The 27,970-nt window shown below is 39.7% G+C and overlaps 1 protein-coding gene across 1 annotated transcript; it reads right to left on the bottom strand.

Annotated features, from left to right (window-relative positions):
* Positions 1 to 24,391: 24,391 nt before the first annotated feature.
* Positions 24,392 to 25,971, bottom strand: LOC308307502 (protein adenylyltransferase FICD-like; the record flags this gene model as incomplete). Its single annotated transcript, XM_080752768.1, has 2 exons — positions 24,392 to 25,457; positions 25,949 to 25,971. 2 exons carry the CDS (start codon positions 25,969 to 25,971, stop codon positions 24,392 to 24,394), a joined length of 1,089 nt encoding a protein of 362 aa, XP_080608894.1.
* Between the last annotated feature and the right edge of the window lie 1,999 nt (positions 25,972 to 27,970).

The following is a 27,970-nucleotide window of genomic DNA, read 5'->3' on the forward strand; positions in this document are numbered from 1 at the left end:
TGTTTTGCTAAAGTCTACCTGCTGGTGGCGCTATAACAGGCCAATGTGAAAAAAGGTAGCATTTGTTCCTTGACCTAGTGGGAATATGTGTGGCAAATTTCACGGTAATCGCAAGCTGCGTTGATGATTTGAAGCATTTTTTTCAAAAACTGAGCAATCCTGCAAACTTTGGAAGCTAATATTAGCCAATCAGGATGGAATATGAAATATCAGACGGATCGGACTTGATCACATGACTATAGAGATACTGTGTACCGATTTGCGTGATTTTTGGATAAAATCTCAAGGAGTAATATCCAAAAATGTGTTTTACATAAGTCGGCCCAAAGGTGGCGCTATAAAAGGCTGATGTGAAAAATGCAGGGCAAAGGTTTATCCTTAGACTCTAGGGAGTGCGCTTACACAGTTTGAAACTGATCGGTGGAGTTATAGGTAAAACCACAAATCGGCCTGTTATAGCCCCACCATGAGGCTAATTAAAAAAAAAAAAAGTGGCATTTCTTCCTCGGCCTAGTGGGAACGTGTGTGCGCGATTTCATGATAATTGCACTTTGCGTTTGGGATTTGAGGCATTTTGTTCAAAACGGCTCAATCCTACAAACTTTGGAAGCCAATCTTAGCCAATCAGGATGGAATATGCAAAATCGGACAGATCTGTGTCGATCACATGACTGTCGAGATACTGCCTACCGATTTGTAGGATTTTTGGACAAAATCTGTAAGAGTAGTGCACAGAAATGTGTTTTGCGAACATCGGCCACTAGGTGGCGCTAGAAAAGGCCCATTTGAAAGATTTAGGGCAGAGGTTCTAGATTGGCATCCAGGGAATGTGTGTGCTCACTTTGGCAGCGACCGGGCCAACGGCGACTGAGATTAGCTGCACACAAACTGCGAGGACACACGGCTACACGGACACACGGACGGACGCACGGACACACACACACGGACGGACGGACGGACGGACGGACGAAGGGGAAAACATACTCTCCCCCAAGCCTTCGGCTGGTGGAGACAATTAACTATTATATTAGATGTAGAAACTGAGTTGTGGAAATAGTGCATAGATCAGGTGGTCACATCAGCCCCCTCTTACAGCACTGAATGGCAGGGCTGTAATGGCACTGTCATGTTACCACCACGGTGCAATGTTACTATGGTAACATGTTACCAATTACAGTACCATCCCTGTAACAGGGCCTGACATCCCTGTCACACAGTGCTGTGACAGTGCTGAGGGGGGCCTGATGTGTCAGGGCCTGACATCGCTGCGACATGGCCTGGTATCCCTGTGACAGGCAGTGTTGGAAAAAGTACTCACATGTGTTACTTAAGTAAAAGTATCAATACTGCAATTCAGAAATAATCTGTTAGGGTGCCCTCACACCAAAGTACCTATGAGAGTGGAATCTGCGTTCCGCCAATGCATTTCAATGAGAAGGGAGCGTTTTTTGCAGAAATCCTCTGCTGGCATGAAACCGTTTCACTCTCATTGAAATGCATTGGCGAAACGTGGATTCCACTCTCATAGGTATTTTGGTGTGAGGGCACCCTTACAAGTAGAAGTCCGGAATTCTAAATTTACTTGAGTAAAAGTACAAAAGTATTGGTATCAAAATGTACTTAAAGTACCAAAAGTAAAGCAATTCATTATGCAGAATGTCCTATTTGAAGTTTTCAGATGTATAACAATATTTTGAAAATAGCCGTTCTACAAGGTCAAAATGTGTGAGCTTGTAGATCTGCTATTTTCAAATGGCCAAAATGTACAGTATATAGGGCTGAATGGTGGTTGCTTAATGTACAGAATGTTTTGTAATTAAAGTGTTCAAATAGTAGTGGAGTAAAAGTACAATATTTGGATCTGAGTGTCAGATGTATTGGAAATTGAAAATACTCCAAGTACCAATACCTCAGAATTGTATTTAAGTACAGCACAGTACTTAAGTAAATGTACTTGGTTACTTTACACCAGTGGTTCCCAAACCTTTTAGCCTGTGACCCAAAAGACAAATTGGCCATTTGCCTGGGACCCAATGAAAACAGCAGATCTACAAGCTCACAACGAGTCGCTTCGCACCGCTGTGAGCTTGTAGTTTGGCTATTTACTGCTTTGTAAACTTTTGTGTTATACATTATGAAATTTCTTAGATTTCTTTGATTTCTTTATGAAATTACTGAGAAAAAAAAGAGATCTTTATTTTGATTATTTGATATGTCAAATGATTGCAATTAGGCGATTAATATGTAATAACAGGTGACCCAGCTATAGTTACAGATACTAACAGGCTGAGCCACCAAGCACCCCATCTACCCATTACGTTTAACACAATCACATTTCACAATTTGAACTGCAATTTACAGACATAAGTGGCAGATGTGCAGGTGGCTTGGCATTGGTTTTTGCAGGGCTTTTACTATTTGATTTGGTCTCACCCTGGGGGATGTCAAGAAAGACAGCACGGCTAATGCTCTTCATACCAGAATGCAGTGGTGTAAAGTAACTAAGGTAACAATTTTGAGGTATTTGTACTTTCAAATATTGTATAAATGATTATATTATAAAACATGCAATAATCCACTTTAGCCCTGTAGGCTATTTGAAAATGGCCAATCTACAAGCTCACAACACGTCACAACGTGTAGCATCACGAAATATAATGCCCTGACAAGCTGTGGTTTCAAAGAAATCAACTTTACAGCAGTGATTCTCAACTTGTGGGCTTTGAGGATACTGCAAGTGGGCCCATAAATAATTGGCAAGACACGCTTTCTCATTGATCCAAGCAGGAACACAATCATAAACATGCTCTGAAAATGCCCACCCATCTGATCTCTTTACAGCTGCTGCATGTGTTAAGTGGGTTTTGGCTTTTTGAGATTTCCGAACCAGTTTGATATTTGCTAGTGGGCCCTGGGCCAGAAGAAAGTTCAGTACCATTCAGCTAGAGAGAACAGTCATAACGTCTGCAAAGAAAGAGTGCAGGATATCACACAAATAAAGGAAATTGGTATTTTGACCCATTGAAGACCTTTTGAAATACACTCCATCTCTTGCTGTCTGCTTGCTTTTGGGTTTCTTATTTGTTGTGACTTTCAAAATAAGCCTTTCAGCAGACTAGACTAGAACTCCCAGAAGGTCTTATTTCTCAGTTTGTTTCATGCACTGCATTCCCTGGGGGTTTCAGCAGAAGTCTTACACAACACAATTTACTGACAATCTCACAGCTCCTAAAAAATATATGAAAACTGTAGCACACATCGATCCCGGCACAACAGAAAGCCAGTTGGACAGTCCTTTGTGCCACTAGCCATCAGGCTCCACAACCAAGCCTGACGCCTAGTATTATGCTCTGCTCTGTTCTTGGATGACTCCTACTTGACTCTGGCTCATTCAGACAGTCACAGACTACTGGGATGTACTGTACACTAGAGACATGACAGATGCTTGTTAACCAAACTAGCCCTGGTATCTCTTTTGGGCATATGCTGTAGGTGAAAACCTTATGTATATATATATATATATATATATATATATATATATATATATATATATATATATATATATATTTATATATATACATACTGTGTGTGTGTGTGTGTGTGTGTGTGTGTGTGTGTGTGTGTGTGTGTGTGTGTGTGTGTGTGGCGGAGGGAGTCGCAGCCCCAGCCTGAAGCCTCAAAAGTCTAGTATCTGTCCTCATTCCATAAGGATATCCCTTTGGAGTAATGGTTAAGATATTGGACTTGCCGGGTGGGGAGGTTCGGATCACCTCCGTTACATTATATATATATATATATATATATATATATATATATATATATATATATATATATATATATATATATATATATATAATTGTTTAATCACACTGATTTAAACCCCATTATATACAATATTAAGCTTCAACTAGAAAAATATTGTTCCTTCGAAACAATTGTGGGCTCGCTTCAAGCCAGAAAACAATGGCTATAAAAGCACAAAATGTCAAGATCGCAGGCAGTGCTCTCTTTGACGTTACTGACGTCAAAGTTTGTCCATTTTGTTCCAAAAATGTGTTGTGCAAAAGTTGACCCGCTGGTGGCGCTATAACAGGCCAATGTGAGAAGGTTGGTATCTGTTCCTTGACCTATTGGGAATGTGCTTGCAAGATTTCACGCACATCCCAGGCTGTGTTCATGATTTGAGGTGTTTTTGGCTTTGGACACTTTATCGCTGCTTGCAGCTATATTTATTATTATTATTTTATAATTTTTTTGTGTGCACTTCATAGGCATGTTAGATAAAGGTCCTTAGATTGCGTGTAGAATGTTTCATGCAAATTGCAAAAAAAATCCTAGAATAAAAACGGGTTTAAGCGTTTTACAAACTGCTCAAAATTATATAGCGCCCCCCTTTGGCCATTTGGGGTAAGATTGGTTTCAGTGATATTTGAACTAACCCTCTACACTATTTTGTCATGAAAATGTGACTTTGCATGTATGTTTTAGAGGCAGAAGAATAATTTGCATAAAAATGCAATATTGTTTGAATTATTTAAAAAAGCATGTTTCAATGTTAAAGAAATCCGATCTGACAGATCTTTAGATATCGGTCCAAAGTTCACGTAAAAAAAGTTTTGTGCACGTGACGCGAAAATTCCAGAATAAAAGCGGGTTTACGCGTTTTACAAACTGCTCAAAATGGCGGAAAATTGAAGGGCGGAGCTTACTTAACAACGACACAGATGTCTTCCGCTTGAGTCAAAGCACGCGTGTAACAAGTTGCATGTCTTCAAACGAAACGAGTCATGACTTATGGCCGTTTGAAGTTTGAATTTTCAGACGCTTCGTATAGCGCCCCCCTTTGGCCGATTGGAATAAAATTGGTTTCAGTGATACTTTGACTAACCCTCCACATCTTTGCCAAATGCCATGAAAGTGTAGCTTTGCATGTATGATTTAGAGGCCGAAGAATAATTTGCATAAAACCGCAATATTGATTGAATCATTAAAAAATTATATTTCACTTTAAAAAAAATCTGGTTGATCAATCTGACCGTATTGGTCCAAAGTTCATGTGAAAAAAGTTTTATGCACTTGACGCGAAAATCCCAGGAGGAGATAGATTTTTACTGTTTTTCATATAATTCCGAATTGTGGGAGACCTAAAGGTCAGAGGTCAAAAGTTAGAGGGTAAAAGTTGTTCGGCATGAGGAGACGCATAAGTGTATACAGGTTTCATGGCTGTATGTATAACACAGCATGAGCTATACCTGTTCAAAGATCGCACTTTCGAAGGCTTCCTACAGCGCCACCATTTGGCCGATTGCTGTATAAAATAATAGCACACGTCGCCACTGTAGGCTGAACACATTGATGTTTTTATTTTCATTTTCTCACTAAGTATGTAGGAGTAGAAAGGAACCGAAGTTCCCGTCTACTTACTAGATAAATAAACTAGAAAAATATTGTTCCTTCGAAACAATTGTGGGCTCGCTTCAAGCCGGAAAACAATGGCTATAAAAGTACAAAATGTCAAGATCGCAGGCAGTGCTCTCTTTGACGTTACTGACGTCAAAGATTGGTCCATTTTGTTCGAAAAATGTGTTGTGCAAAAGTTGACCCGCTGGTGGCGCTATAACAGGCCAATGTAAGAAGGGTGGTATCTGTTCCTTGACCTATTGGGAATGTGCTTGCAAGATTTCACACCCATTGCAGGCTGTGTTCATGATTTGAGGTGTTTTTGGCTTTGGCCACTTTATCGCTGCTTGCAGCTATATTCATTATTATTTTTTATTTTTTTGTGTGTGTGCACTTCATAGGCATATTAGATAAAGGTCCTTAGATTGTGTGTAGAATGTTTCATGCAAAATGCAAAAAAAAAAATCCTAATGGGTTTAAGCGTTTCACAAACTGCTCAAAATGATATAGCGCCCCCCTTTGGCCAATTGGGGTAAGATTGGTTTTAGTGATATTTGGACTAACACTCTACATCTTTGCCAAATGCCATGAACATGTTACTTTGCATGTATGATTTAGAGGCAGAAGAATAATTTGCATAAAACTGCAATATTCATTGAATTTATTTAAAAAAGCATGTTTCAATTTTAAAGAAATCCGATCTGACAGATCTTTAGATATCGGTCCAAAGTTCACGTAAAAAAGAGTTTTGTGCACGTGGAGCGAAAATTCCAGAATAAAAGCGGGTTTACGCGTTTTACAAACTGCTCAAAATGGCGGAAAATCGAAGGGCGGAGCTTACTTAACAACGACACAGATGTCTTCCGCTCGAGTCAAAGCACGCGTATAACAAGTTGCATGTCTTCAAACGAAACGAGTCATGACTTATGCCCGTTTGAAGTTTGAATTTTCAAACGCTTCGTATAGCGCCCCCCTTTGGCCGATTGGAATAAAATTGGTTTCAGTGATACTTTGACTAACCCTCCACATCTTTGCCAAATGCCATGAACGTGTACCTTTGCATGTATGATTTAGAGGCCGAAGAATAATTTGCATAAAACCGCAATATTGATTAAATTATTAAAAAATTATATTTCACTTTAAAAAAAATCTGGTTGATCAATCTGACCGTATTGGTCCAAAGTTCATGTGAAAAAAGTTTTGTGCACTTGACGCGAAAATCCCAGGAGGAGATAGATTTTTACTGTTTTTCATATAATTCCGAATTGTGGGAGACCTAAAGGTCAGAGGTCAAAAGTTAGAGGGAAAAAGTTGTTCGGCATGAGGAGACGCATAAGTGTATACAGGTTTCATGGCTGTATGTATAACACAGCATGAGCTATACCTGTTCAAAGATCGCACTTTCGAAGGCTTCCTACAGCGCCACCATTTGGCCGATTGCTATAAAAAATAATAGCACACTTCGCCACTGTAAACTGAACACATTGATGTTTTTATTTTCATTTTCTCACTAAGTATGTAGGAGTAGAAAGGAACCGAAGATCCCGTCTACTGATTGCCTGATAGATAAATAAATAATGACAATATCTAAAGTGTGCTCGCCTTATAGGCGAGCCCACAATAAATAAATAATGACAATATCTAAAGTGTGCTCGCCAGGTACTGGCGAGCCCACAATAAGCGGGCAATAAAAGGACGTTATTTTACATTATTTTAAAATGTAGACACTATTAAGCCCATAAGGTGTCATTGTATTGCTTATATATCCAACATTTCTCTACGGGGCAGCCTCTTCAGAACACAACGTTCTCAATTTCACAGAATTGTAATGAAGAGGGTGAACCATGATAGGTTAGTTAATTAGTATTATAAAGCCTTAATAGTCGACCAATCATAGATGACCAGGAATAATGTTTCGCAAAGGTTAATTACCGTAGGTATGTAACAGGGTTTAACCATGTAAACCCCGCTTTGTTGACCGGAATCATTGACCAGTAACAGCAAAATAAACACTGTAAATATGGACAATGGATGAGCAGAGCCACGTTTAAAAATAATAATAATTCATGCCTGCAAAAAACAACAACACTACTGTACTGTAGTAGTAGGCTTATACTTTGAAGAAACATTTACTGTAAGAAGCACATTGAGCTAACAATTTGTCGGACATAAACTTCAGTATCTTTTTGGAACGTGTTGCCAACAACAACCTAAGTACCACTAATTCTCTTAAAATATGAACCACCGGGGTAAATGGGTTTTTAAACGTATTATTATGTGTTAATCTGATCAGAGTCGAAAAGACAGTACATTTCATAATGAATTGAAATGGAGGCTATAAAAACGCGAAAGGCATCAGATTCAGTACGCCATTAAGTTCAATATTGTCACTGTCCAGCGGAAACCTTGCTGTATGTCCAAAACTGATACTTTTCATGAAATGGAAACAAGAGCCTGGGTGTTCCAAGGTATCCAGTGTAGTAACCATTTTGTCAAAAGCTCTTGTTCATATACAGCACTACTACTATATTTATATAAAGTACAGAAAATATAAGACACAACACAACACAATACAAATACATTTATACAGACTCTCCCATCCCCCTGATCACCCCCAAAATATCATGGTTCACTTCTTACAGTAACATATCCATGCAAAGCTACAGTATATACTGTACATATAAATAGCCTACATACAGGTGCACATGCACATTATTAATATGCAGTAATATACCCATGCAAGACACACAAAAAAACATGCACATATGCACATTAGAGAACTAATGTCCATATATCAAAAGCAATTCTTAAGAATAACTAGAAGCACAAGGAGGATGTTTGAAGGCAAGTGAAAATAGAGGTCTCAAATACAAGGAAAGAGGTAATAGATCTACAGTAAATGAACTGGGTAGCTTGTCAGATGGTGCTTGAGGCACATCAACCAATTTCTTTAGAAACTGTACAGATGAAAAAGAATAAAGAAAGGATTCCCAGTAGGCTATGCCTTAGGCTATACGATGACCTTTAAGGAATTAAGAGTTGTATTAATACAATTCATTGGTTAAATATTTATAAAACCTACGGACAGACTTCAACCTGGCATCCCTATTCCCTATTTTGGGCGTGTAAAAAGCCAGAAACAAAAACATGGAACATATGCTGTGTGCTTATGCTGTAGATGGATTTTTTGTTTCTTTTGCCCAAAAGATGAAATATGTTGAGACAAAATATCTGCCCGACAGCAATAAGATGCACAATGATTCATGCACTGAAGAACAGTGACCTGTAGATGATGGGTCAGTGACATAATGGGGATGGCAAGATGACAAAATCTGAATTTGAAAGAATCGACGAATACATATTTTATTACACTGCTACTCTTTTCTGAAGAAAGAGACGTTGAAAATAAGGCATGAGCGAAATTATCACAGGGTTTTTAAATTAATGTGTGTGTGTGTGTGTGTGTGTGTGTGTGTGTGTGTGTGTGTGTGTGTGTGTGTGTGTGTATCATTATTGATTAGATAAAGTGGCAATGGATGAAATTTTGCTCATTTCCACTAAAAAGCTATAAAAATCCACAGCCATTCACTCTCAAATGTGGTGAATTGGCCACAATTGTCACAGCTGAATAATACATGCCTTTGCTGAATTTAGGGAATGGAAGGAGATGGATCATGCAATACTATCTTGAATAAATTGACAAATTAGCACGGCAACAGGGAACTTAACCATGCATTGTATACAGTAAAACATACTTCCAAAATTGTACTAAATATACCTATGACTGGACAAATTCAATATTATGAAAAATATGTGAAATCTTCCTAAATTGTTTACAAAGGCATTTTGATTTCAGTGCCCTGTGGTATTAGTGCGCAGGGCAGGGCCGGACTGGGACATAAATTTGGCCCTGGTATCTTGCCCACCACAACCCGCGCCGAACCAAACATATAAGATCTACAAGTCGAGGCAGCGACTCGTTGTGGGCTTGTATCAGCTGTTTTATGTTTGGGGGGGGACGTCTTTGCCCCAGTAGCCTGTGATTGGGCTACTAGGCTGGTATTCAGATGATAGACAAGTCAGTGGGCCAATCATGTGATGTCTCTCTGCTCTATGGGCCTGTGCTACTGAAGGATTGGCCCTCTCCACTTAGTGGCCGCCCAGCCTAAAAAATACTGTAATTATCCTAAAATGGTGTTAAAAATGAAATATAAAATATATATGCCCGGTACGGTATGCCATATGCCCAGTCCACCCCTGGCACTGAGTATTGATGCTTGTGTGAGGTAGTGATGTGACCATGTTACCTTGTGTTCAGATTAGGCTACTGTAGCATGGAGTAGAGCCTGCAGGCTGGCAGCCAGACCTTTTGCAGGGCTATTACTCCAATCCATCTCCATAATGCTGGATGTCACGCTGAGAGCCTATCATACCCCGTGTGACCAGAGCGGTGGTGACTGGCATTAAAAGCCACACTAGAACAATTACTTTTCATTAAGTCCTTACTCACCTACACTGAGGTAAGTACTGTAGGACAGGTTTATTCATGCATATTGTTTGTCCACTTTAAAATGAGTTATTAGTGGCAATCATCACTGTTGTATGACAACCTGGAGTAAGTATACTGTAAATAGGCTTGTAGTCATACCTCTTAGTCTTATCAAGTACCTTTTGGGATCCACTGACACACAATAAGGAAATTGTGAAATGGTAAAATAATTAGTCTAAGCTACTACCAACAGAGAGACTCGATGCATCATGATTTATTAGCGACGGGTGAACTTGTATGGGGAGCACCGCACAAAGACAGCCATTCATCAAAAGATGATGTCCCTTTCTCTGAGTATCTAGGTTGACTTGTCTGAGGATGGTTTCTTCTCTCTACACAAACAAATGATGCGATTTATAGACTCAAGGTCATGCATCTAGACGGCAGATCGACAGACGAAAGATATTTTTCCAATAACAACATATGAAAACTAATACTGCAGCCTATATATTGCCAGATTTAATGAACAGATCCATATACAGTTGGCCTACTGAGGAGGAAACACAATAACACAATAAATGTGAACTGATTACTGATTATATAATTTTAATTACACAAAGTACAAACGTCAGGCAAGTCTGGCAGACATTAAGAGAGAGTGATAATACTGAGCTTAAGAAAAGGAAATTTCATTTATACAGTATATCTTTATTTAGAGTATAAATACATAATACAGTATACAGCATATACAGTGTATACTATTGTTGTTTCATCACTACAGTATAAACCCAGGGGTCTTGAACAGGGGGTCTGGGACCCCTAGGGGGTCCTTTAAATCTTTGTGTGATAGAAACCTTTTTTTCTCCTTTTTTATATTAACCACTTGAACCCTAACGTCCATATTCTGAGAACTTTAGCCAAAAATAGCAGATCTACAAGCTCACAACGCCTCGCGCTGTGAGCCTATTTTCGTCAAAGAGGTTTGGTGTAGAGGGGAAAAAAGAGCAGACTAAGTACAGAGTGAAAGGTCAAGTTTGTATTGACGGTTCAAGTGGTTAAATATCTGAAAACACAAATTGACATTAATCCAAAATACACTGATGATTGTGCTGTCAAATGATGAAACTATATGGAATCTGGGGGTCCTTGCTTCATCTCTCTCTCAGCTAAGGGGTACTTGGCTTGAAAACGCTGAAGACCCCTGTATAAGCCTTTTCTCCATTCCACAAAGAGTGCGTATCTAAACATCTGATGGCCTTGCTGACAGCTTGCCAGGCAAGTTGACAGCTCAAGCTATAATAGACTCAAGCCTGATTTATACTTCATTGTGTATGAAGAATACATCTTGGTGCAACACGTTATGAGCTTGTAAATCTACAATCTTCGGCGAGTGACACCGTGGTACGACAGAGTATAAAATAAAGCATCAGTGAGCAGCAGGAAGTTTCCCTGAAGACAAAGACATTTCTATGACTCGAGATGCAGCTTAAGTGTATCTTCTATTCATCCTTGAAATTATCTACACCAGTGTCTCTCAAAGTGGGGTTCGACGGCCCCCAGGAGACCTTGAAGAGGTTCCAGGGGATCCCCAGCAAAATGTGTTAATATAATATACAGTATGTAACAGAATAAACACAAGTGATAGCAATATGATGTCGGCATTCTTAAAATGTATTTTGTTTTATCAGATGGATAAAACAATCACATTCGATTTCCATTTTATATTCCATTTTAATATATAAATAATCTTGTATACTGTAAATAAATGCAGGGAAACACTGTACGCCTCTGCATCTGTAATCCACGTATCTCGAGAACCGCTCGTTCTATCGACTTAAAATCCAGCACTCGCATCGCAGAAGACCCAAGGGAGTGTTGTGCCCGGCATCGAGTCAGTCGGATAGGCGTTTTTTCCAGAACCGCTGAAAAAAAGACGAGGGTACAACTTGTATCCTTGTCTTTTTTTCAGCTTTCTAATTAATCATTGCATGCAAAAAATAGTGTTTATTGTCATGATTCCTCACCAGCCGGGGTGGCTTTGTCAGAGGCTTAAAAGACGTTTAAATAAATACTTTTCTGAAATGTCTATGGATGAAATGCATGGGGGAAAACGCTTCCGACACCGGAGTGAGGGCGGGCGGGGCTTAAACTGCGATGCTCTATTGTACAAAAGGCTCTGCCCGTGGCCGAAACGGGCCAATTGATTGCCATGGCAACCCCAGCATGAGCTTCATGTGGCAAATTCCCCGCATCTGCCATTTGATTAGTTAGTCAGTCCACTTTTCACAGTCAGTTTGCACTCTGCAGACATTCTCCACTCTCCACAGAAGTTACCACTTTTCCATATGAGCATAAAAGGGACACAGAAGGTATAGTCTCGTCTATCCAGACAACTATTCCACAATCTCCGAATGCTATAGAGTCTGGATGACTCTGGAACTACATTTCTGTTTGTGAAAATATATTTTAAAATGTAATTTCTGCTAAGCAGCAAGCTAAATTATGCTTAGATGATTTTTATTTATCTCAGGATAAATGTGCGCGATGTTATAAACGAAACGGAAGTGGGGAGGAGGCTTCACTTCCGCTTTAACCGGTTTCTCATCATAAGACCTGTGTCTCCCCAGACTGTATGACGGGAGCATTTGCAAATCGCGGGAGTCAACATTCTGGCCACGCGAGACTAGACAAGTTAAAACAAAACAGGGTGGTGCATGCATTCCTTATTTGCATTGTTCCAATCTTGCATCATTCCAGACTAGGCTGTCTAGTAGTAATCATACAGTAATACACAAAAAGAAAGAAAGACAATAAACACAGACTCTTATTTTACATGTTGCTCCGTGCATGAAACATTAGGGAAATACTGTAATTTACATATTGCATGCTTAGGGCCTTGATTTAAATTGTGTTCCACTCTTATAGCTCGCCAAAGACCAGAGGAAAATCTATACAGGCAATTAAATGAGTGAAGCTACATTAAGCTGAATGAAAAACGTTGATAGATTGCGAGAAGCTGGAAAACAAGCTCATAAAAGTGACATCACTGTTGTTTTATTCCAGAAACAGAACTGGGGTCTCAGGGGAAGTATCAATTGGCTCATGAACAGTCTTCAAAGCTTTAGTTGAATGTACTGTATATCCAGCATACAGTACAAAGTAAACACATGTGAACAGACACATGTTACTGTATGGTGGCTTTCTATTGTATCTTAAGATTCCCCTATCAGTGATTTTCCAACTTCTTGTGCCCAAGGCACACCTAGTCTGGGATCACTTCACTTTTCGGGGTTGTATCCGGTCGGGAGCGGAAACCACAACACATCAAGATCAAACCGGATTCAGTTTTAACCCAAAATGATTCCCCTGCGCTCAATGGGGATTGATTGGGGAAACGAACAGGGGGAACCAAAACAAAGCGACTCCGCTTGTTTGGAACCATGCAGCCTGTTGTGAACGAGCACCAGGCTTTCCCCCAGAAAGCCTGGTGAGGCGAGGTTAGGCACACCAAACTCCAAAGACATAGCTCATTCATAGCGAACATCATACATTTACAGTACCATGTTTATAATCATCTAAATTGAATAGTCTTATAACCACATTGTTGTAAAATGGTGTCATGTGAAATTCAAAAATAGCAATATGCAACATCACAACATATCATTGTGAGCTTGTACAGTAGATCTTCTATTTTCGCTACTTCTTGATGATATACTTTCTTATATACAGTATATATATATATATATATATATATATATATATATATATATATATACACACACACAGTATATATATATATATATATATATATATATATATATATATATATATATATATATATATATATATAAATTATATATATATATATATATATTAGGGTGCATCAAAAATCAATGCAAAAAAAAATCATCTCATTCCATCTAGAACTTTGTTCCACTGTCTATACAAATGATTTTAGCAAAGTTTGGGGGAAATTCATTCATAGTTAGAGGTGCAACGCAGCATGTCAAATTTAGGAAAAAGTGAAATTTCGGCTGCTTTTAGAGCTTTCATTTCTTGATAACATGACATGACAATTTCTCAAAAATACAACAAATAGTTTGTGAGAAGGTGTTTTTGACAAGAGAAAGCATGTTTAATCAAGAAGAAACATTTACATTTTCATTGAAAGTCACTGAAAAAGTATTGAAAATATTGAAATATTGTCCTAGTTAAGTGACATTTTGGCTGCTTTTAGAACTCTCATTTTTGATAACATGACATGGCAATTTCTCAAAAATACAACAAATAGTTTGTGAGGAGGTGTTTCTGCCAAGAGAAAAGGTGTTTAATCAAGAAGAAACATTTACATTTTCATTGAAAGTCACTGAAAAATATTTAAATATTGTCCTAGTCATTCACTGTGTTCAGCTTGCACTTATAGGAGCGAGGCTGTTTACGGCGGTCATGCTCAACTGATTGCAGCACATTCTGAAGGTGTTGCTCACTTGGCTGCTGCCACAAAGTCTGATGTGAGTTTGACCCCTCACTCGGCACAGTCGTCATTCACAACATTGATGGCACGCACATTCACCACACCTGCCTGGAATGATGCACTGGTACCCCAATCCTCTACATTGAGTGGAAGAAATGTTGTATCGATTTGCAACTGGTGCATACCGAACCAGCAGTCTGGGTTGGCAAGGTCGGCTAACCTGGTGGCCAGTGAGAGGACTGGAAACTTTGGCTTACCGAAACCAGTGCCAAAGTGCTACTGTGGGGCTCGATGGGGAGGTTATCTGGTTTGTGCTCCAAGATGGCATCCGCAAGTGCATGCTTGCAAATCGATACAGCATTTCTTCCACTCAATGTAGAGGATTGGGGTACCAGTGCATCATTCCAGGCAGGTGTGGTGAATGTGCATGCCATCAATGTTGTGAATGACTGTGCCGAGCGAGGGATCAAACTCACATCAGACTTTGTGGCAGCAGCCAAGTGAGCAACACCTTCAGAATGTGCTGCATTTAGTTGAGCAAGACTGCCGTGAACAGCCCAATCTTCGCTCCTACAAGCGCAAGCTGAACACAGTGAATGACTAGGACAATATTTCAATATTTTTAAACATTTTTCAATGAAAATGTAAATGTTTCTTCTTGATTAAACACCTTGTCTCTTGGCAAAAACATCTCCTCACAAACTATTTGTTGTATTTTTTAGAAATTGCCATGTCATGTTATCAAGAAATGAGTTCTAAAAGCAGCCGAAATGTCACTTAACTAGGACAATATTTCAATATTTTCAAACATTTTTCAGTGACTTTCAATGCAAATGTAAATGTCTCTTCTTGATTACACACCTTTTCTCTTGTCAGAAACACCTTCTCACAAACTATTTGTTGTATTTTGGAGAAATTGTCATGTCATGTTATCAAGAAATGAAAGCTCTAAAAATAGCCGAAATGTCACTTTTCCCTAAATTTGACATGCTGCGTTGCACCTCTAACTATGAATGAATTTTCCCCAAACTTTGCTAAAATCATTTGTATAGACAGTGGAACAAAGTTCTAGATGGAATGAGATGAAATTTTGACGTTAAATATTTTGCATTGAAATTTGATGCACCCTAATATATATATAGTTTCTTGTATTTGGAGATCATATTATTGTGATATGGCAAGTGTTGTCTAACACTTCTTTTCCTGCTTTTAAAGGCTGCATTATAGTGATGTAATTCTCTGAATGTACAGTACCTAACTTGGAACAGTCACATACAGTATACAGAGAATAACTACTAGTACTGATGATTATTCATCAAAAATGTCATTGTGTAAATATTGTGTGAAACCATCTATAGTCATGCATCTCCACAATAAAATATCATTACAATATCATTATTGAAGTAGAAAAAGAAGGAGCATATCTGTTTGGCTAGACTAGTAAAACTCTCCCAACAAGGTGCTCTTTGTACAACTACAGTAGGTGACAGAATTGATGCAAACAAAGATGAGACCAAGGCGCTCTTGTGAAAAAACAAAAACGTTAATAATTTGGCCGTGTTGCTGCAACGTGTACAGTAGGTGCTGTTTTTATTCTTGCCATCATGCATTAGCCAGATTATTAAAGGCTTTTTAACTTTTTCCACAAAAGTGCCTTGGCCATCTTCTTTGCATTAATATTATATTATATATCTCTGCTGTCAGGCCAAATGTTAATTTTCGGGAAAATGAGCTCAAGTGGAGTTAGGAGGTTTTGACCGAAGGGCTTTTTACTACTTTCTTTTTTTTTTTTTTTCAATATTATTTTAACCAACACAAAGACGTAAAGGGTGTTCAATGGCACATATTTATGAAAAAAAGAGAGGGCCAAAAAGAGAGGGAAAAAAAGAGAGGGCCAACTCAAAAATGGAGTTAAGAGGTTTTGGCCAGACAGTGACGATATATAATATCTGATCAAAAGTAGTGTGATATTTTATTGTGTACATCACCCAGCCGTAATGAGAAAATATTGATTGTGTGTAGTCTGTTGTCATTTACTTGCTTATAGCAGAAAATCGAGGCAGCCAGTCTGCTAATTAGCTAACAAATGTTTCATACTCTCTGCTTTAATCATTGATTTCAATTTTTTTTTAACACTGTTAATTCTGAAACTTCTATTCTCCTTCAACTGATGCTTTTCCTGGGGTAATCAAATATACTTGCAGCATTAAGCCTCAAACACCAAAGCAGCCTGAACATACAGTACAAGCACATTTCTAGGAGAGCCACATCCCTAGACGCTTTGTGGCAAAGCTGTTGTTGCTCATTGTAAGCCAGGGCATAGCTCACGCTGTAAATAAATCATTAGCAGTCTCCGAAACAATAAGATTCATCTCCCAGCCTACAGTTGGGAGATGACAGGCAGCCATGCGGTGCCAGTGGAGTAATGATGGTGACAGGAGACTGAAAGAAGTCAGACAGTCTTAACTCCCACGTTTAGCCTTGGGGATTTCGCAGCACACTTGTGTAATCAGATGTCTGCATGTACTGTAGCAAGTCTGTGGTTTACGGAGGTAGTGAGTTTGACGACCAGAGATCCACACAAACTGCTCACACATACAGGAGCAGTGGCTACCTACTGTCTGGGGCCAAGCCAACATTCTGACTCCCTGAACAGATGCTGCCCACTGTTCTTTGTTCTTTTCCCCAAAGGCACAGAGTGTTCTGTGCAGCGCATCAGAGCCAAACACTCACCTTGGTGCCAAAAGAGGACATGTCTCATATATATATATACAGTATATATATATATATATATATATATATATATATATATATATATATATATATATATATATATATACACACACACATATATACAGTATATATATATATACTTGAAATGCCTGGATCCCGAGGCTAGTAATACTAGTTCTTAGTTCTTAGTTTGAAATGGCAAGTATATACTAAGTATATACTTGCCATTTCAAACTAAGAACTGTCTCTCCACTGTTTTCTAGGAGGTGTTTTGGAAAATGTGTGATTCATGAAGCAAAGTTTGTATGATAACTTTACTAAGGCTTTGCTGTTGGCTTTGCATCATACCCTGGCTGTGGCACAGACATGTCTCTATACAGCCAGTTTGAAAGAGAGCGCTCATGCCACAAGAATGATACTGATCCTTTGCAGTGTTCTTTTTTGAGCGGTGGTCACAACGCTCCTATACGTGGCCGTGTGTGTGGGTATGTCTGTCTCCGTCCGTGTCTGTCTGTCTGTCTGTATGTAGCCTACAGTACCTTTTATGACCACACATGTTAAGGGAGGGGCGCTGTTTTAAGGCCAGGCCAGGCCAGTGGGTAAACCACCGCTCAGTTCACACGGGTGTGATTTTTTTTGCTGGGGGAAGCATTAACCACCCTAAACCTAGCATCACTATTTTGGGCATTAGACAATTTAGTTTTAAAACATTTATTTTAAACTTTATTTTTTAAATAGCAGATCTACAAACTAAAAATGCATCACCATGTGATGTGTTGTGAGCTTTTAGATTGGCTAGTATCGAATAAGTGGTTAATAATAATAATGGTTAGGGCTGGTTAGGGCTGGGAACTATATCAATATTGTATCATATACCGTAGGCCTGTATTGTATGAATTAAGTCAAAGGAATAATAAAATAGATAGACCATTATTGATCCTGCAGGGGGATAATAGTCGCCTAGAGGCAACACAGCAGTTAGTTACAAAATTACAGATACAGAGTAAGAAAAGTACAGATAACAGCAATACCGAGGTAAGAAATAACACATAATACAGGAGCACCATCAACAATGAACAACAGTATATAATTAGTACAACTAGCCTTCACTATGTCATCACAGTATCCTGCCACAAACACAACCCAGTATGTAAGCAAAAGGTGTATATACACACAATTGTCCCCAATAATGTAGCCTACACTGTAGTAGAACAAAAAACAGCCCACAGTTGTTCAGCATGACTCGCTCTCGCGGCAACAAAAAGTGCCTTTAGTAAGGCAAAGAAGAGTGCTAGTGCGACTGTCTATTGCTGTTCATATTTCTGTTCTGTTCCTTTTTACACAGGTAAGAATACTGAATAAACAACGTTTCAATGAGCATCCCTAAAGGGGCATTTAATCATATGGTTACAAGCAACAAAATGTTATTTTCACATTTCCATCTACAATGACCAGTCCAAAATATGGAGGCCAGGTTGAAAATGGTTTAAAGATTCTCTTCCTGTTTGTGGAATGATGACGACAATGATTACATTTATTATTGACAGGCAAACCACAATCAACCACAAATGCCAAAGCTAACAGGTGCAATATTTGATTTCTTTGATATGCATTTGCTATAAAAGCCATCTGCCAGGAAATAACCGCTTTGGGATGAAGTTAGACCGGAATATTGATTGCTCTGTTGTTACAGTAGCTAGAGACAGTGTTGCCAAAGTGAAACTAAACACATTATTGGTATTCTATTACAGGAAATTAGCTTGGAAAGGAGTGACAATGGATGTTTGATGGGAGACAGAAAGCTCACACATACTGGAACAACGTGTTAAAATCACTGCCTGCAAAATGTTTACTGTGTTCAAGTTTAACAGCTGCTAGAGGGAGGGCGAGTAGGCCAGAGAGAGTGTTACAATGTTTGGCCAGTATGGCTGGGCAATAGGCTATGACTTTGTTTAATAGTGAAAATAGCAGAGCTTGTGTAGTTCGGCTATTTTCACAATTTTCTTTTTTTAAACACTTTTTGAAACCTTTTGCCATATTATAGGCCCTATAATGACATGCCCAAAATAATGATTTTGTATTAAATTATCAAATATTTTTACAGTCGATTTACTCGATTATACCATATATTATTATACCATCCTTCCAAGACGATAATTGCATTCACCTGGTGTCCTTTCAATTCTATCTGTCAAATCAGTTAGACCTGGTGTATTTAACTTGATGTTAAACCAGCTGTACAGTAGGTCCCACACTCTCACTAGAGTTGGAAACCACTTCTTAATGCTTGTGACATCAGTATTTAAATGCTGCTGTCACCTGTCACAGACTCCGTTCAAGCTGACAAAATTGTAATAATAATTAGACACTCCTTGAATAGTAATTGGTAGATTATGGACAGGTTTTGATACGCCAGTACACCATGATTAATTAATGCCTCTTGAAAATGGTCCTGTAATTGTACTAGTAAAGATCATCGCATAAGGTTGTTGACAAATGAGCAGTCAGATTATGCAAATGTTCATCTTGCAAATGTCAACTGCATGAGATTCAGTATTGAAAGTAAATGGAGCTTTGAGTGATGCCTTCAGTGTAAAAACAAAGTGTTAATAGTGTGGTGGTCACCAAGGTGTAACCCAGGGAAATGTTTGTCGATGACTGTATTGAGATGATTGACATAATGCTGTTCTGAAACATGATCTGGTATTCTGGAGTATAAAAAAAGGATTGCAAAGCTGTTCTTTCAAAAGCGTTTCCATGCTGCATGGTGTGACTTGCAGCTAAATGTATCCCCTGGTACACAAATACGAACCATTACTACAAAAGCAATGCTCAATATCAGTGGTTCTCAACCAGTGGTCCGGGGAACACAAGTGGTCCTTGAGGGGGTTCCAGGTGGTCCTCAGCTAAATGATGGAGAGTTGATAACCAAATAGAACCTAATAAATATTTAACTCTTGAGAGCGTAACATTTATTTGGTTTAATTTTATGCTCTATGTAACACTTTTCTGAACCGTATGAGACTAGATTATGAACTGTTAGAATATGATTGCGAGTTCCTACAAACCCTAAAAGAACTGGAACCAAAGAAATATTTTTCTTGCCCTGAACTGGGAAACACTGTTGGCTTGTCAATATTCTACCGGCTGGATGATGCAGATGTGATGTAAACAATATCGAAAGCAAGAGAAGAACCATAAATCCATCAAAATTGTAACAAAAAGGACAGTTTAATTTTCCGTGTTGTCAAATTACCCGAACAGAATGTAAACTAATCAATCTGCGACAGAGTTGTTGCCCTACCATTACTGCAAATTAGGGCTTCATTTCATGAACAGCTTTTTGGGTCAGGGCTGTTTGGTTCCATGTGGTGAGAAAAACTCTTCCTATCCTCGTATAATTTACCACTCAGGGAACAAAGTAGTGTTGGTCAATCATAATTGTTGCTTTCTAATGTAATATGATTTTGTAGGTTACCACCTGCCAAGCTTAATTGTGCAGGTATATAGCCTATTATGTCCTATTATGCCAACAGGTCAGTAATCCTCTTCTCTGCTTGCGTAAAATGAAAGTGCTAGTATAATGTATGTCATATACATTTTAAGAGGTGTACTCTGTCATGAATACGTTGCCAACATAAACTGGCATCAAGTTATGCAAACGACGTGTGCGTGTGTGTCTAACACACAAGCCTCATATCCACTTTTGATATTGTTGCTGCCGGACAGAACCTCATATTTACCTCCTTTTTTTTCCGTCTTTTTTGTAAATCAAAGCCTCACTTCGTCATATTACTGTACAGTGTCTCGAATAAATAACTGCTGATCTACAAACTCACAACGGGATTGTAGATGTACTATTTCTAAAGTGAAAGTGGTTAAGTGTGTCAAAGTAACAGTTTTGCACATAATGAGGTTTCCACCCAACAGCAACAATATTCTGTATCCATTCATAACGGATTGACAGCTTAAATGTCTTACAATATTAGTTCTCTTTCAAATATGCGTGCACGGTTTATCTTGTCAAACTGTAACTGCCATTGACAACTGAATTTCCCCCATGGGATAAATGTATAATTGGTCTGTCTATCTTTAGGCTGTATGCGCCAATGCCCTTCATTGATGACGTATCCTTAAATAATGGTTCTGCTTAAAACTGGTGACTCAACATTAACCTTAACCACTTTCAATTTAGTGGCTCTATTTTGGGATGCATTTTCTGACATTTTCTAAAATGCTTACAGTACAATTATGGCATATCTAACACGCTAGAGCAGCACAACTACTGTAGGCACACATTTAGGTTGCCTTGTTTTAATAGTATTAATAGTATAGTAAAGTATTTTCTCAGAAAATGTGTCAACTTAAAGTCGGAAAACATAGATTGATTCTTCTGAGTGTGCATATACATACCATACACACAGTACGTTATTAGCCTATTGCCTACCTTTGAGTAGGTGTATGTGTCAGGACCACGGATTTTGCCAAACCTATACAAATCAGATAGTACAGTAGATCATAAAGTAGTTCATAGGGTAAAAAAGGATAATATATCCACCACATGTACACGTGTTCCGTTTCACCAAACACATAACAAAGGCACATCATTTGTTTTGGCAGCTCAGAAGCACGGAACCTGAACTTTGAATTTCTGGGCATATAAAAAGAGACAGCCGCTCTGATCATTCGTCCTCCCTTCTTTGGTGCAAGTGGAAACACTCAGATGTAATGAGGAGGTGTTTGCTAGGGGAGTCTCTCCAGGCAGCCAACCATGGCAGCTAGAACACAGAGCGGCCAGGTAGTCATTAGAAGGACAGATGGTGCTGATGCTGATGGTTCCTATACTGATGTTTTTCCTCATTAACCCATTTAGACCTGAAACTATGTTATGCTTCAACTATTGAATAATAGCAGATATACAAGCTCACAGCTCGGCACAGAGTGCTTTTTTATAAGCAAACATTTGTAACTCAAATATTTGCTTCTGGGGGGTCCCTGATAGATACATAATATTCTGAGATGGGGTCGGCAGCCAATTACATATAATTCTAGGGGTCCTTGACATGAGAAAGTTTGAGAACCTCTGGCATACAATAGTCGGGGGATATCTTTAAAAGTCCTGGAATAAATTCCTTACCAAAACATTTCTTCACCAATGTATTTGTAAAGGTGTCAAGTAACACACCCCACAAAGACTGAAATTCAGTTCCCCTAGGAGAATCCTTGACAGCTGCTGAAAGTTGGGGTCCCATTAAATTAACTATACAGGATAAAACACACCAAAATTAATATGCTTTAAGTAGCATGTGAGGGGTGAAACTAGGGGTTTTCCATGATTCTGAATCCATTACAAGTATTTGTTTTGCACAAAAAACATTCCTTGGGCTAAAAACTATTTATTTTGGTGTGTTTTATCCTGTATAGTTAATTTAATGGGACCCCAACTTTCAGCAGCTGTCAAGGATTCTTCTAGGGAAACTGCATGTCTTTGTGGGACAGCTTTACAAACACATTGGTGAAGACATTTTTCGGTAAGGAATTTATTCCAGGATATGACACTATTTCTAGATAGTTTCATAATAATAATAATTTGATAATTTCTTAACTTGATAACTTGATAATTTCAAGATATCCCCCGTCTACAAACATTAATTTTTCCAAAACCTTAAAAGGATTTAGAAGACATTTATAAAAAGACTTGGACAAATCTACACAATTTTTTTAAAATAGCAGATCTATAAGCTCGCAGCGCGGTTCACGTGCTGTGAGCTTGTAGATTGAACATAAAATAATGCTTAAATAATGCGTAATAATGCATTCCAGACTCCACTCGACAGAAAAGGCACACAGGTTCTGGTGAAGGAGTGAAGTGCAAATAGTGTGTTTCGTGCACAAATCGTGCACTTTAAGATAGAAGCATGACATTTGGCACACAGTTAGAACATGCCATATGGAACATTTTTGTTATGTCAAACATTATATGTCAAAACATGCCCATATATGAGCATTACCAAATATGGGCATTCCCAGATATGTCCTTCATATTGATAACCTTAATAATGTCCTTAATATTGATTATATAGGAATCTCCATATATGGGCATAAAATGTATGTTAATTAGTAAAGCCAAGCAGGGCCTTGGCGAGTTAGGGCCTGGGTTTGATGCCTGGGAATCTTCATATTATGGGCATAAGGGGGTACCCTAACAGGGCATCATCTGGGAATGCCCATACTGTATATGGATTTTATTTATTTTATCCTTTATTAATATATATCCATATAAATATACTGTACATATGGACTTAATATTAACGTTTTCAGCCTGGGATTGATGACAGCCCATATATGGGCATAAAAGAGATTTTGTTTTGGGAATGACCATATATGGACTTTTTATTTTATCCTTTATTAATAATAATATGTATCCATATACATACAATATAATTTATGCCCATACATGGAGATCGCTATCTGAACCAGCCACACAGATATGGGCCATGCCTTTGCCATCTGGCCAGTGATATATATCAATGACATCAGGGATACCCATATATGGACACTGTGATATCACCTGTGATGTCACAGTGACAGTATGAATATCTAGGGTTTGATCTTTGACGAGGTGATGTCACGTGACATCACTTCCTGTACGGAAGGAAGGACGGACAAGCTACAACATTTCTCATGGTATACTCGCAATATACATCATGGGGAACAGAATTAGCAGATCCTACTGGTGGTGCTGGGGAGGCCATAAGAAGAATAGAGAGGACACCAGATATCCCGCCCGTCCACTTGCATTGAGTTGCTCACCCAGCGCATAAGGCGTTTCACCCCTTCTTCCGGGTAGTAAAACCGTGACGTAGTGGGGCCTATGTGACGCATTTTGCGTCATAGTTTGTGTTCATGGACGCGCTGGGGCTCCAATTCATGAACGAGCACTTCCGGTATGAACGTGCGTCAATACAAAGAAGCCTACATTTGCGTTCATGTTTCTGGCCCCAACTGCAGTACCTCAAAACGGCCACCATGTCCATGGCGCTTGGGGGCTTGGGGGAGGCGGTGGGGGCAAGCAAGTGCAAGCAACAGTCCGGGTAAGAGCAGCAGGAAGAATGACAGACTGGGCGGGCTTAAGTAGTTGGCAAATGATCAGCTGACTGCCACATTAGCGAATGACGTAGGGTCTGGCTTAATAGTGAGTAGTTAGTGTCCTTATACAACTGCAAGGCAGTTTAAACCTCTCGAGTATACCTGCCAGAACTAACTTTGCGGGCTTCACATGCTACCGGTACGTATCATTTATATAGCTCCTGGCAATGCTCATTAGTAGAAATCAAGATCAATGTGTCCAGAGTGTCCTCTATGCATTTGGCTAAGAAACGAATGAAAGGTCGGACATCACCCTGGCGGGCCGTGCCCAGAGCTGTGAAATACTCAGAACGTTGTTCTATGCGAATAATAACAGGGGGGTACCCAGCCTGCATGAGTACCAGGTTCATTAGCAGCCGTGATGTACGTCCATTGCCATCTGCAAACGGGTGAACGTATACCAAATTGTAGTGGGCGAGCGTTGCCAGCTCGACAGGGTGCAGCCGACGGGCCTCCTCGCTGTTGAGCCACTGGACCAGTTCTTGCATGTGTCGGTCAACATCCTGAAAGTGAGGTGCAATGTGGCTTCCTACACGCACCCCGACTTTACGCAGCCTCCCTGCCACCACGGGGTCTGCGTGGCCAAGCACTCTGCGGTGGATCTCCAGGATGTCTGTGAGCGAGGTGTCTGCTTTACACAACAGGTTGCTTTTAATATATTCCAAGGCTGCGTCTATGCCAATGGCCTCGTTCAGCTCCTTCAGGCTCTTGCCAGGGACGGCACAGCGCATAGGGCCATCAATGATGGCGCGGACCTCTTCTAGAGTCAATGTGCTACCTTCTATGACAATTGTGTGGTATATATGGTGGTAGTGTGATTCCTCCATTGCCCGTCTGAGGGCAGAATTATCCTTGGGAATGGACAAAAACCTGCGCACTTTGCTGTCGATGATACGAAAGTGACGTTGGTCAATCTCCTCCACCAGAGGGAGGGTGCGCTCTCTGCCCATCAGAGCCCTCTCATGACAAGGTGAGATAAACAGGGCCTTGGTATATAGGTGGTCTGCTTGAACAACATCCTTCTCCTTCTCCAGAATGGTCCCAAGCTCTGTCAGGGCATCCGCCAAGTCAAGGTTCTTGTTGAGGGCATTATCCTTCAGAAGCTTGTAAGCTCTCTCTCGCTTACCTTGACTTTTCAAGTCCAAAGCCAGCTTGAGAACACTCTCTTTCTTCTTCTCCAAAGCCTGTTGCACTACTTTGTTTTCCAGAGCCCTAAAAACAGGAGATGCAGCGAAACGCTGGCAGCGTAGCTGCTGTCAGCGCAACTGGTCCATGCCCTTAGTTTTGGGACAGCAGCAATCTTCTAGCCCCAGCTGTTGCATAGGGATACACTGTTCACCCAGTGCCACAGACCCCTGCAGAGAATGCACAGGCAAATGCCCAAGGTATGGCAGTGCAAAAGACCCCCTAAGAGAGCACATCTCCCCAAGGACACGGCAGTTTGCCTCTCTGCCTTGTCTATTTCCAAAGCCTTTTGCAGAGCTGCTTTGCTTTGCGTCCACAGTCACTGTATTAAAAGTAGAAGATACATTCTTGACAGCGTATAGCTGGTGGCGAAACAGGGCCCTACAGCCTCTGGAGATGAACATGCCCTTTAGACCGGCCTCTTTGTTCTTTGCTTTGTTTGTTGTTCTTCTCTTTATATCTCTTTATAGCATCTTTCTAGTTTATAGTAGGCTACCCTCTGGCCTGATGTCACTCACCTGATGACATCAGAAATCTCCATATATGGGCATAAAGTTTCTTGGACTGACCATATATGGACTTTTTATTATATTTTATCCTTTATTAATAATAATATGTATCCATATACATACAATATAATTCATGCCCATACATGGAGATCCCTATCTGAACCAGCCACACAGATATGGGCCATGCCTTTGCCATCTGGCCAGTGATATATATCAATGACATCAGGGATCTTCATATATGGGCATAAAAGGGATACCCATGTATGGACACTGTGATGTCACTGTGATATCACCTGTGATGTCACAGTGACAGTATGAATATCCAGGGTTTGATCTTTGATGAGGTGATGTCACTTGACATCACTTCCTGTACGGAAGGAAGGACGGAAGGAAGCTACAACATTTCTCATGGTATACTGCGACCTTTGGTCGCAAAAAGAATACAAAAAATCACACCCGTGTGAAGTGGAGCTGTGTGTGTGTGTGTGTGTGTGTGTGTGTGTGTGTGTGTGTGTGTGTGTGTGTGTGTGTGTGTGTGTGTGTGTGTGTGTGTGTGGATCATGTGTACCGATTTTTGTGACATTTGAAGAAAATATGTAGGAAAAGGAACAAAAAGTGTGTTTTGGAGAAAATTCAAGATGGCGGAAAATCTATCATGGCGCAAATGGGCGTGGCCTATATGGGGAGATGCGTCATGACCCAAGGAATCCAGGGAAAAAATATTTTTAATTTTCCGACCTACGGTTCAAGAGTTACAGGCCAAAACGTAAAGTGGGGTGTTATGGCGCCACCATGCGGCCAAATTACACAATTATTTTTTATTTAATCCTTGAAATCATTATGAACCTCCTCTCCAAGTCTTGAAACTCTAGCCCCTATGGTTTGCGAGAGACAAATAATTGAATGTGAGTTTTTGCGATTCCCATTATAAGTCAATGGGGAAAATTAATTCACTAATAAATTAATATCAATTAAACTATTGAACCTTTCTCTTAGCAAGTTACTAGCCGACGATTCCCGAGTAAGCCGGTCGATTTGACATATGGCGCGAGTGTGTGGTGGCAAAACTGTGGGACTAGTAGCGTGCCGAAGTTTAGGAAGTTCAGGCTACATACAGACACACACACACACACACAGACCCACAAAGCTACGTATAGGGAGCCTGTGTTTCACACAGCTCCAAAAATAAATATAATTAATATAAAAAAAGATATACTTTAAGTAGCATGTGAGGGGTCAAACTAGGGTTTTTTCGGGATTCTGAATCCAATGCAAGCATTTAAAACGAAAAACATTCCTTTCCGAAACACGGCCCCCACAAAACTGTGAAAAGTGACAACTCATCATCACCATAGTTTATGGGGGCCGTTTTTAGCCCAAGGAATGTTTTTCGTGCAAAACAAATGCTTGCATTGGATTCATGAAAACCCCTAGTTTGACCCCTCACATGCTACCTAATGCATATTTATGTTTTGTAATATTTTACTGTATAGTAATTAGTAAAGTCTATGAGAGCCCAACTTTGATTGGCTCCCACAAGTTTCCCAAGACAAATCTGCGATGGCCCTATAGCCAAAAATGTTCCATAACGGCATGTTCTAAGTCTGTGTGCCAAATGTCATGCTTCTATCATAGAAGTGCACGACTCCATCAACATACTGCCCGAAATACCCGGACTTAAACACTTCAGTGACCTGCAAGAGGTCTATCACAGGTCTGATGTGTTGTGTACTCTGAACGCCTTCAAATCTATGGCTAAAAACATACACATACTATGCACAAAAATAATAATAATTCCCTGTGGATCTCATTTTGGGGGTAATTTTTGCCTTTACTTGATAGCCACTGAGAGAGAGAGAGAGTACAGGAGGTGACATGCAGCAAATATGGTCCAGCTCAGCCAGGAATTGAACCAGGGACTTGCTGTCAGGCATTAGGACTTATGTTATATGGAGGGACGGCGGGATGATGGATTGTTTTGTGAATCTCAAAACACAAAATGTGAAACAATATTCACAAATTGGGAAAAGA

The sequence above is a fragment of the Nannobrachium achirus genome (genome assembly GCF_963921795.1).
Source record: "Nannobrachium achirus genome assembly, chromosome: 22".
NCBI lineage: Eukaryota > Metazoa > Chordata > Actinopteri > Myctophiformes > Myctophidae > Nannobrachium > Nannobrachium achirus.